This window comes from Branchiostoma lanceolatum, chromosome 15, assembly GCF_035083965.1.
Source record: "Branchiostoma lanceolatum isolate klBraLanc5 chromosome 15, klBraLanc5.hap2, whole genome shotgun sequence".
NCBI lineage: Eukaryota > Metazoa > Chordata > Leptocardii > Amphioxiformes > Branchiostomatidae > Branchiostoma > Branchiostoma lanceolatum.
The window spans coordinates 4,963,482-4,974,696 of record NC_089736.1 but is presented as its reverse complement, the minus strand read 5'-3'; the positions used below and the strand labels follow the sequence as shown (position 1 = coordinate 4,974,696).

Below are 11,215 nucleotides of genomic sequence, written 5' to 3'. Positions count from 1 at the left end.
GTGGAAAATGTTATGGGTGCCATGACAGTCACGTTATGGTTGCCAAAAACAACCTTTACCAGGCATTTATTCTACCATTGATGATGATGAACTTTACCATCATTTGTAAATTCTGGTTTTAGTGAAGGAGCATGTACTCTGTGCATTGAAAAATGGCGTTAGCAGATTTAGCATATGTAGGTAGGTAGGTAGGTAGTCGACGTGCTATCGTGCGACGTGCACCGTCGGGTTACACCGCCCCTTGCGGGGTGACATACCCTTTCGTTGGCTGATACAAGACGGGGATGCGCCAGGTCTCCCGTCCGGGTGAATGGTGTAAGTCACCGTATGGCTGATGCGAGATGGAGACTGTATATATCACTAGCAGATATATACAATATATTCCAACATCTTTATGATCTTGTGATCCTTTGTAATCAACTGGTAATGATTTAAAAGATTATCACTTCACTGGAAGATTTATAAAACACCAACTTATTTATAAGTACTTAAAGTAGATAGAAAGTAGGCCTAAGTAAGGAAGTAAGATGATTATTTACTTACTGATTTCACAGTTGGTCCCATTCCATCCAGGTGCACACTCACAGATGTAGTGGTCCTTCATGTCCCTACAGGTCGCTCCATTCTGACAAGGGTCTGAGGTACACTCACCCTTATCTGTTAATAACATATTACCGTAGTGGAAAGAAAAGGGCATCTATGTATGATATGATGTAACCATGTGTTTTCTTGTGTGTAAAACACAAGGATTACATCATATCATACAAGGGTTTCTGACATTGGGTCCAGCGTTTGGGGCTTAGCATGACGAGATGCTAACTTACCTTATGACATACCTGTGGTTTTGTGATCCCCGAATACGACATGCTGCTGGTAGATGAATCTGCCGGTAATGTCCTTGTTTATGTGGATATATAGGTGCCGATCTTCTGCTTTCAATTGAACCACCATAATCAGCCAGAAGCTCCTGTTTTAGTACTTATACATGGGTTGAGCTGGCGTGATGAGCTCAGTGCTACTCAACGACACACAAGTTGGTTGTCCCAGCTCGTCAGAATTACATTGACCTACTTGCCAGTGGGTAGAAGTTGTGGACTTCAAAATCATCGTATAAAACAGGAAATCCTGGAAGAAAAGTTGACTTAGTACGAGTGACTTGCCTGAAAAGATGATGTACGGATGTGGTCTTCCAACCTTCCTTCTCCTTTAAGCAAGATATGCATTTTTTTACAATATACATGCACATCAAACAAATGAATTCACACTGGCATGGAGTTGACGTAATATAAAAAGGCTGACGCTTTTGTCGTAAAATATACGAACTCCTGGTTACACTGAGGGTGAAAATGGAACCTAGCCAGAACAGGTAAAATGCTAAACAGTTGTCCTCAGATACCACAAGACCTGATTCTGCATGCACACATACAGCAAGGTGAACTTGACCTTCGCACGCAAAGTGCAGTCGGGTATCATAGAGTCATTATAGATTCTCGGGTAGTAAGCCATTGTATTCCATTGTAAGTTGTGGGTTGTGAAATTGAACACGAAGACCATGACACGACCGAAAATGAATAAATGATGAAGGCATGTCTTATATAAAGTTACCTCATAAACATTCAAGACATTCCCATGACCTTGGCCTCGACCAATCCCAACGTCAGGTCGGCGGTAGCCTCCACAGCAGGCTTTCTGGGGCCTTTTGGGGGGGGGGGCTTATAATACACTTTTGCCGATAGCTTATTTTTGTATTGCCCCTAGAGGCCAAATGGTTACGTACTGGCTGCACAAACGACCCAGTACAAAAAGAAGTCATCAGCAAAAGTGTATTATAAGCCCCCCAAAAGAGTAGAGTAGAGTAGAGTAGAGTAGAGTAGAGTAGAGTAGAGTAGAGTAGAGTAGAGTAGAGTAGAGTAGAGTAGAGTAGAGTAGAGTAGAGTAGAGTAGAGTAGAGAAGAGAAGAGTAGAGTAGGATTGGATAGGATAGGATAGGATAGGATAGAGTAGTAGTATGGTTTGTGTAATGGGGGCTTTGATTCTAGTTTTACTTTCCCTTTGTCTATACACTGTATAATTATTACGAAGGAATCTTCTCGGAAGTATATATAGAATACAAATCGTTTTAAGGTTCTGTTGAAGATACCAAGGTATTTTTTCCAAGCACGCGCAGTATTCTGATAGCTGATTGGTCCGATGTCCTGTTCTGTTGAGAAAACTGAACATACTTCGAAAATAAGAATATTCGGTAGGGTCAGCAACAGAGGCTAGAAGTTTTTTTTCTAAAATTGGATTTGATTTTTGACCCAAAACCATTATCGTGTAGGACCGCGTTACAATTGCCCCTTGCGCAGCATTGTAGATACGTGAAGTCGTTATACGAAGAATATCATTTTAATGCATCGTACAGTATTCTTTTGATAAATTATTAATTTCAAATTAACCACTTTAACATCTTTGTCTGGACATCGATCGCGTGAAGCAGGAACAGCTGCAGAAGTGCAATTGTATTTGAACTTACCCAGCCTTTCAATAAATCAGTTCGATAATGCAATGGTAGCTGTTTCCCTGATATTCGGTTCCTTTGTTGTTAATTACAAATGGCATCAGTAACAAAAGTGGTACACGAAGGTCTAAACGATATTGGCGGTTCCGTGCGAGAGAGGGCAAGGTCATAACTTTGGAATACGTCACATTCTACAAAAATGTTCTTCAAATAGTTACACCTGTCTATGCATTCGCTCATTGTTCAACCATGGCATTGACTTGACTAATGGTTATATCACTGTGTCTGAAACCACAGATTGCCAGAGACTGACATATAGGAAATGAAATATCTTACCAAAGAATAGTAGCTGTGACCAAATCAGGCAAGGCGTGGGGCATTCAGACACCACATAGATACGTACGTCCGCATGCCTATGGGGTACCCATAAGCTGGACTGAAGCTGAACTACTGCTGGAATCCAGCCAATCATGTTGCAGTTTGGTGCAGATGTCGTAAGCTGAATGAACCTTTTGATTTTCTTAGTAAATGAACCTTGTAATTTTCTGTTTTATGTAAATAGTTCCTTTTGTCTGCTTTACTATGTTGCGAACTTATTTCATAAGTAGAATATCTAAAATAAACCCAGAGAGATGTTAAAAGATAACTAACTTGCTAACTAGTTTATGTCACGTAAAGGGACAATTAATACATTGATTCATCAACTGATAATATTCTTAAATAATCAACTAGTGCACCAATAAACACTGGACACAAGGATCTTGTTATCATACATGGGCTTTAATATATTCTTTATAGACGGCTCCAAAATTAAATCAAGGACTCCGTCGACTTCAAACCTTGGATAAAGTGAACATATATTTATCATATCATGTGTCAAGTAGACCAACATGGTCTTTTGTCATATATATAAGATTATCTTGATGTTGTCAAATTGTGATATATTCTTCACTTCATTCATATTCCTATGGCAAAAGAATCGGTTCAAACGACGTCCCGTATTCTTCAATCGTGTCAAATTTCTCTTCCGCATCGAAGGCCTTATAGTAAACATCATCGAAGAAAAATCCTAAATATTTCTTTTTATAATTATCGTGCCTGGGCTGAAATTTGAGTCTATTTACATACTCGTAGGGCCAACCTTTGTCGTACCTTTCGGTTTGGAAGTACGCACCACCAGAAAAGTGGTACTTTTGGTCTATCACATAATGCCATTCGTCGAAGTAGTCTACCGGTTTTGCGTGCAGCGTCATTTCAATTCTGTGCCAGGCTGTGACAGTAAGATTCTCGGCTATGTAAGAGAAATGCCCGGCGATACAATTCTTAGTTACAGAGCAGTAGGTGTAGTTTGGGTAGCTGTCTGCGACTCGAACGTGCAGCCCTCTAAATCGGGCCCCTGCTCTCTGTTCCGGCTCCGCAAAGATCTCGAGGTAGTTCGAAGCTCGTTCGTCCCCGTGGGGATTCCCTGCTACTACAGCTATCTTAGACTCGTCAAGTCTGTCGTTGGCAAGTTTGAAGAAGAATGAAGCGTAGAATGAGTCGGCGCCTGCTGAATACTGTCCGTCCTTTCTCCCCGCCCAGGTGTTTAGCCCGGTGGAGAATGGTGTCCCGCCTCCAAGGCTAGAGTACCTATAAGGGAGGCAAAAAAAAATTGTTAAGTTTTGTAGCTGCTGTTGTTTGTCAAACTTTTGTGCTTCTGGGATCAAACGTCTCTCACTGAAGTGTTATTTTAGAAAACTGCATTAGCACTGGAGCCCAATAGTAATTATCACTAAATCTAGTATTCTGTACGTAAAACATTGTTTTTGGATCAATTCATACATCAGTGTGATACCATGTAGATGATGAGTTTTAGACTCAGTATCTCTTGTCTTTCATGCAGGGTGACTGTCTACTATATACGTCTGGGAGATTCTAATAAAAAGGCCGGGTGTTGTAGAGTTGGGAGATCAGTCAGTCGGAGTGAGTGAGTCTGAGCAGAGTAGAGAGAAGAGTGTCCCAACGCTACGGCTTCCGTGCGTGTGTGTACGACAATGTTGTATCCTGTGTCCAATGCACAGATCCTCGTGCAGCATTCCAAAAGAACCGGGCAAACCATACCCTCTCTTGAAGTGCCATGAGAAGTTTCCGCTGTGCGTTTCCTCGTTGCTGATGGCTTGTCCAACGTTTTCACGCCGGTCGCACTGGTTGTACGTGCGAAACGGAAAGCGGTCGGGTTGCCGGCAGTCTTGTTTCAGGTTTGCTTCGTTCCCGGCCGACCATTCTCCTCTAGTGATGGACTCGCCGAGCTGCCAATCCACCTCTACGTTTTCACCCAGGAACACTGTACAAGGAAATATATATATCAAATTTACGTTGCTTAATGAGTTACCATTCTCTCTCATGGCAGTAGATTCGTAGATTTGCACTAAGTGCAAGAGGATGTCAGTCAGTCAGTCAGTCAGTCAGTCAGTCAGTCAGTCAGTCAGCGAGCGAGCCAGCAAGCGAGCGAGTGAGTGAGATTCGTACTTTCTGTTCCAATGTATTTTTTCTATTGGGCGCTTTCACTCACTTTCCATGTTAATGAAGAGGACAGGTTCTTAGATACTTCTGCTGGCCGCCATGTCTTTATTTGCATTTCAACGGATCTCAGCTTAAATGTACACATTTTTGTTTTTACATTTTTAAGAATTGTTGTAGTATTCAATCTTTCGAGCTATGTAGACATTTCACATAGTGAATATAAAGGGGACAAAAAAACTTGAAATTTCCGAAAACACTGAAGCTATGGTTCACTGAAATGCAAATTGGAACACCAAAATGGCGGCGGAAACATTGATGACGTCACGTAAAAACGCTCTATTGCTATATTATATGTTTATCCAAAGTCACCTTTCTCACAGTATGTCCCTGTCCATCCCCTGTAGCACAGACACCTGAAGCCTTCGGGTACCATGATGCAATGTCCGTCGTTCTCACAGGGGTTGGTTGGACAGGGGCGGTCTGGAGAGGACAGATGATGTTACAGTGTTGAAAATAAGTTGTTTATCTGTTAGAAGAACATTTGATTTCGGTAGCTCATGTTGTGAATATGTTGTGATCATGATTTTCGATAGCTTCTGGCACTCTGAGTAGTTTTTAGGGGTACTGTAGGGGTTACTGAGATTTGTTGCAACCTTCTTTGCGTTTGTCTCAAAATAGACAAACTAAAATAACGTTAAATAATAAGCCGAGAAGAAATCTTAGAATTTCGGTTACAATTTCTATCACTTCCTACTCTCGTATCATGTATATGCTCATTTCAAAAGGTTGATCTCCTAGGTCTCTTTGAAAGCTAATCAGACCATAACAGATCATCTGCAAACGTCATTATTTTGTGAATATCAACTAGTATCTTAATACTGTCACAGTCCTTACCTATGAATTCTTCACAGTTCCTGCCTTTCCACCCTTCCCTGCACTCACACGTGTAGCCAAGAGGTTCATCACGACACGTGCCGTCATGTTGGCACGGGTTGGACGCACAGAAGTTACCTGTAGCAACATGGTGGGAACTTTCATTGCAGATGTAGGCAGTAGTAGTGGGCAACCTCAAGCCAACCGTACACATTCACGCCATATCTTCAGAAAAGACGCTATAGTCCCAGTTTAAGACTTTATTCAAGCCCACATCCAGACTAGTTTCGCCTTGGTGTGGCTTTCTCGATGGCAGAAGGCTCGAATGAGCCAAGTACAGTGTGCCCTGTCTTATAAAGATCAGGTGTAAAGTTTCATTGCAGATGTACATATACATTATATATATATATATATATATATATATATTTATATATATATATATATATATATATATATATATATATATATATATATATATATATATATATATATTTCAATAGAGAGAGAGAGAATATAACACGCGGAAACGTGGTGTATTCCGTACCACCCAAGGTACCAGCCCGACCACGATTCGGATCACCCGAACTGAACCGGAGGGCGATCCGACCCGCGGGAGGACATGTTACTGTTGCCTATTCTTTTTGAGAAGATTTGGTGTCCTGAAACAACATCAATTCCAACATCCTAATCCGTTATTCGACTTTTCGACGGCGGCGCATAGCGCATGCAAAGCGTGTTCATTCGTTGGAAGCCCTTGTAATACAACCGTTTCGAAGCCCGGGCGGGCGATACGGTAAAATACAGACAGGTCCGGAACATCCATATCAAACTTTATTCTGGTCCAGGTATGACATAAAGGATCATGTAGCATTTACAGAGCAAGAACTACTGTTGCTTCCTGATATTCCCTTGCGACCAACAGAATATAAGACTTAGCAAAATGTCTCTACCAGACATGCAGTATCGTAGAATCAAGTTAAATCAAGAGGAAACTTACTGATGTCGCAGTGGGTCCCGATCCAGCCGTACCGACAGAAACAGCCGTACCCGTTCACGATGTCGAAACACCGGCCCTGGTTCAGGCAAGGCTGCGACACGCACTCATTTATATCTGTGGGAAGATTGAACAATATGCAACATTTTAGCCTCATAATCATATATTGAAAGATGCAACAGATGACTAGAAAGGTAACATTTGCAAGCAAATACATAATGATTGCCTTACACGACCTAGCCTAAAGAACTACCTCTCTGTTCATCTTTACTCTAACACATCCATATCTATAGTGACCAGACCCCCCCCCCCCGCACTGTCCTGCCACTTGCTACATTATGTGTTCGACCACAAGGCCGCAGAAACAGTATTAATGGGCGACCCCCGTCCCCAATAGTAGTTCGGGTACAAAGTAGTGCGTCACATTGCTTGAAAAGGCCGTAGTTTTTCTTCCGTGCTTGTTAGCGAAGCTGAAACTGTGGTGAATGGCAGCAGAGGAATACGTCAATTTTAGACTGTACGAGTTTGATTACGATGTTTGTTCGGTCGGGTTGGATTCGCGCCTAAATATTGTAAGCGCCCGACTACTGTAAGTCTGCTGCAGTACGGTGACCTCCGTTGGGGGTCATATCAAAGTCGATTTTAAAAAAGAACGAGCCGGCAAATTTAACCTCATTTTGCAGATATATTGCAGATTGAACCTTGAAGTCAAATATATTAAAATCTGGCATCCTAATTGTGCACCGTTCTATACATTTTCAAGCGTCGAAGCTTCGCACTTTGAGATCCTGAACTATGTAAATCTCTATAGGGGCAATATTATTTTCTGCAACCACAACAGGGTGTCTGCTACACCTCCATCAACCATGGAGACATCCGACAGGTCCAGGTCTTTGACCTTATTCGTTTGGACCGGAAAAACAAGAGGAAGAGGAAGGAGATACGTAGCAAAAACAATATGTTTCCCTTCTGTGAAGGTAAACATTAACATTGATCAGGGTTTGGCAAATCTCTAACTCTATTTTTTCTTGCTTTATCATATGAAATGTACCATGGCTGTGTTTTCTGAATTGCTCAACCGAGTGAAGAGGCAAATATTATAGCATTTAGTGTAAACACAGTTAATCCCAACATGCTCACACGAAAGCGGCATGCACTTATCAATTTGCACTTGAACAATTTGTGTGTTCATAGCTGTAGATGTCCATGTATTATAGAAGACCCTTACGAAAGTCTCTGTAAATCTCTACTCATCCCACCTATTTCACAGTGGACTCCCTCCCATCCAGGAGAACACTGGCAGATGTAACCGTTCACTCTGTCCAGGCAGGTGGACGAACCGTTCCTACACGGGCTGGACTGGCACTCGTTGATGTCTGAGTGAAAACAATATCATAATAATGATTATTTGTTAGTCGTTACTTTTATAAGAATTTAAGCATCCAGAAATATGAAGGACGAATGACGAAATGTTAACGTATGTTATGTCAACTAGAAACTACGATGCAATAGAAAAACTCAGTTTGTAACACCAACAACAAAATCTGTGTATGTACAAACGTTTTAAGAAGAGGGAAGATACTTTGATTAGATAAAATATACATGTAGAATAACATCTCTACTCTTTTACTTTGATCTAAGTCAATGCATTTAGTCCATGTTGGGCATGAATATGCAATAGAATATCACTGTCATTGTCATATTCCAAGGTGTCACAATACATTCATATCGAATCCCCTGAACATTCTATCTCACTGGACAATAAGTGAAAGCTTTGGTACTGGTTATGAGAAATGCAATGTACATCAGGGCGATACGATAGGAAATCAGAATAGTGACGATTGGCGTTAAAACATTCGATTCACTCCACACCGAGTCGCGTGTCCGAATTCTGCATAAAATGACGTCACAATTATTGCATGTACACGTACGATGCGATACGTACTTGTTTGGCAGTGTGTCCCACTGTATCCATCCGCGCACTCACAGGTGTAGTAGTTCACATGGTCATGGCAGGTGGCGCCGTTTAAGCAGGGATCAGAGACGCACTCGTCTATGTCTGGAAGAAACCGGTAATACAGGAAATCAGTAATCATAGTCTAAGGTCTTGCAGTTTCTACATTCGTGAAAACGGAGGTATTGTTTAGGTCTGTTTGTTAGTTTGTCTTGGTGTATACAAACGTTCGCTAACACACTGGCCTGGGTCCAAGGTTGGCCCGGGTAGTGTAAAATGGTGTAACTGGACACTTGTAGGATGGAAAACTGCTTTGGTTAAGGTCCAAAATCCCACAGGAAGGCAGGAAAATTGCAATTGCATAGCCAGAATTAGCAAGAAATTCAAAATAATGAACAAAATAAAGGTGACAAAATGTTTAATGTTTTAAAAACCTGTATGAGATCGTCAATGTCTTGTTCTGTTTAATCATATATGATTAGGCCATTCACAATAGGGGACGGTAATTGATTTGACTACTGTATGTCGAGCTACATTGCAGCATTGCTGAGGCCGAATCGCACTCTGGCTGTAGTTCTCGGATTGAAAGATAGTCCAATATCAAACGACTGCAACAAGCTGTTGATTTTTACCTTCTTCACAGTGTACTCCCCTGTATCCTGGCGTGCACTCACATGTGTAGTAATTCACATGGTCGTGACAGGCGGCGCTGTTTAGACAAGGCGAGGACGCACACTCGTCTGTATCTAGAATGCACAAAAAGAAGCGGCGGATTCATCCTTTGACAAAGCCAGGCGCTAGGCGTTGTACAATCGAAGAATTTGGTAATTCAAATCTGTCGTGGTGGAATTTGTATTTAGAGTATTGTACATAATGAACTCTACCTATACAGATGACATTTCAATCAAATAGGACACGTATTTCAACTTGCGACAAGCAAAACTACGAAAACCACGCTCTCCTTTTTCAGCACTCGGTTCAAGTGGATTTCCAGTGCTAAATATTGGTCAGACTGGAATTCCAGTGCTGAGGGAGCTTCAGTACTGGAAAGGCACTGGAAACCGACTGCTGAGAGGAGACTCAATATATAGTTCAGCTAGCTACATGTACACTCTGGAATACATCGATACTACCCCAGGGACACCAAAACCATTGCCAAAAGTTCAGGCAAACTAGAAAGACAAAACAATGTGATGCCAAACAGCGTCTTTACTTGATACGTTGATGAAGGTTAGACACCCAGGTAATAATATATAACAAGAATAGTTACTCACGCAACTTGATACGATTTTGAAAAGATTTTGACAATCTTGTCCAGTTGCTTGAGTAATTATTTTTGGCGAGAGCCTTTACTTACTGATCTCACAGTGGGTTCCTTCCCATCCAGAGGTGCAGTTGCAGGTGTAGTAGTCCACCCAGTCATGACAGGTGGCGTTGTTTTCACATGGTCCGGACGCACACTCGTTGATGTCTGGAAAATCATAAAAGTAGACCAGGGGCCCAAACCTATAGCACTTTTTGATTCAAGAGCTATCTGCCACTAAATAAATTGCGACCATAGCATGTTCAGAGCAAGAGATATCATAACCGAAAATTCCGCTGCAGTATCTTACAAAGCATTATATGATAAACCCCAATAGACGGATATCGGTCTGAGTTTTGTTTCCAATAATTCAAAAAATATATAGAATAGAAGCAAACATAATTCCCAACGCATATCTGAATAAAAGAAACAAACAAAGAGCTCTAGAGACAAACAAACAAACTTACTGATATCACAGTTGGTTCCTTCCCATCCCGGCGCACACTCACATATGTAGCGGTCAGTCCTGTCCAGACAGGTGGCTCCATTCTGACAAGGGTCCGACAAGCATTCACCTTTGTCTAAAAACAGCACGTCAACGTACGGGAAGAACGGTTATTATAGTACAGGTTAGGATGCGGTTAGTACGCGGTTTGTTCACGTTGGGTCCAGCAATATATTGTGTGCAGCGCCGCCATAGGACACGAGTCCATGCTGGCACTGATGTGTGCGTACTTACCTGACTTACCTGTATGTTCTTTCCTATTCTGAAAACTTACAAGCAGACAGGTAGGACGTTCTGATATGTCTTCTCCATTGTTCTTCTTCTTCAGCAAACTTAGTAAGTAGGTAAGTAGGATGTTCTGTTGTGTCTTCGTCTTCTTCAGAAACCTTACGAGCACATAGGTAGGATGTTCTGGTGTGTCTTCTTCTTCTTCGGAAAACGCACGAGCACACAGGTAGGTTGATCTGTAGTGTCTTATTCAGAAAGGTCTGCCAAGCCAACATTGGATGTATAAGCCACGAGAGACATTGTCGGGTCATGACTTCTCAGAGTAAGTGATGATTTCGCTGATGTAGACCGTCTAC

General features: G+C 41.7%; 1 protein-coding gene across 1 annotated transcript; it reads right to left on the bottom strand.

The window, feature by feature from the left end:
- Window positions 1-3,272: 3,272 nt before the first annotated feature.
- LOC136421064 (protein jagged-1a-like) lies at window positions 3,273-10,741 on the bottom strand (the record flags this gene model as incomplete). The annotated part of the gene is made up of 10 exons (XM_066408208.1): window positions 3,273-4,129; window positions 4,601-4,823; window positions 5,372-5,482; window positions 5,897-6,013; window positions 6,873-6,986; window positions 8,129-8,245; window positions 8,815-8,928; window positions 9,456-9,569; window positions 10,181-10,294; window positions 10,594-10,741. Coding segments are annotated over 10 exons (1,836 nt in total), but the record flags the coding sequence as incomplete, so codon positions are not given.
- Window positions 10,742-11,215: the final 474 nt, after the last annotated feature.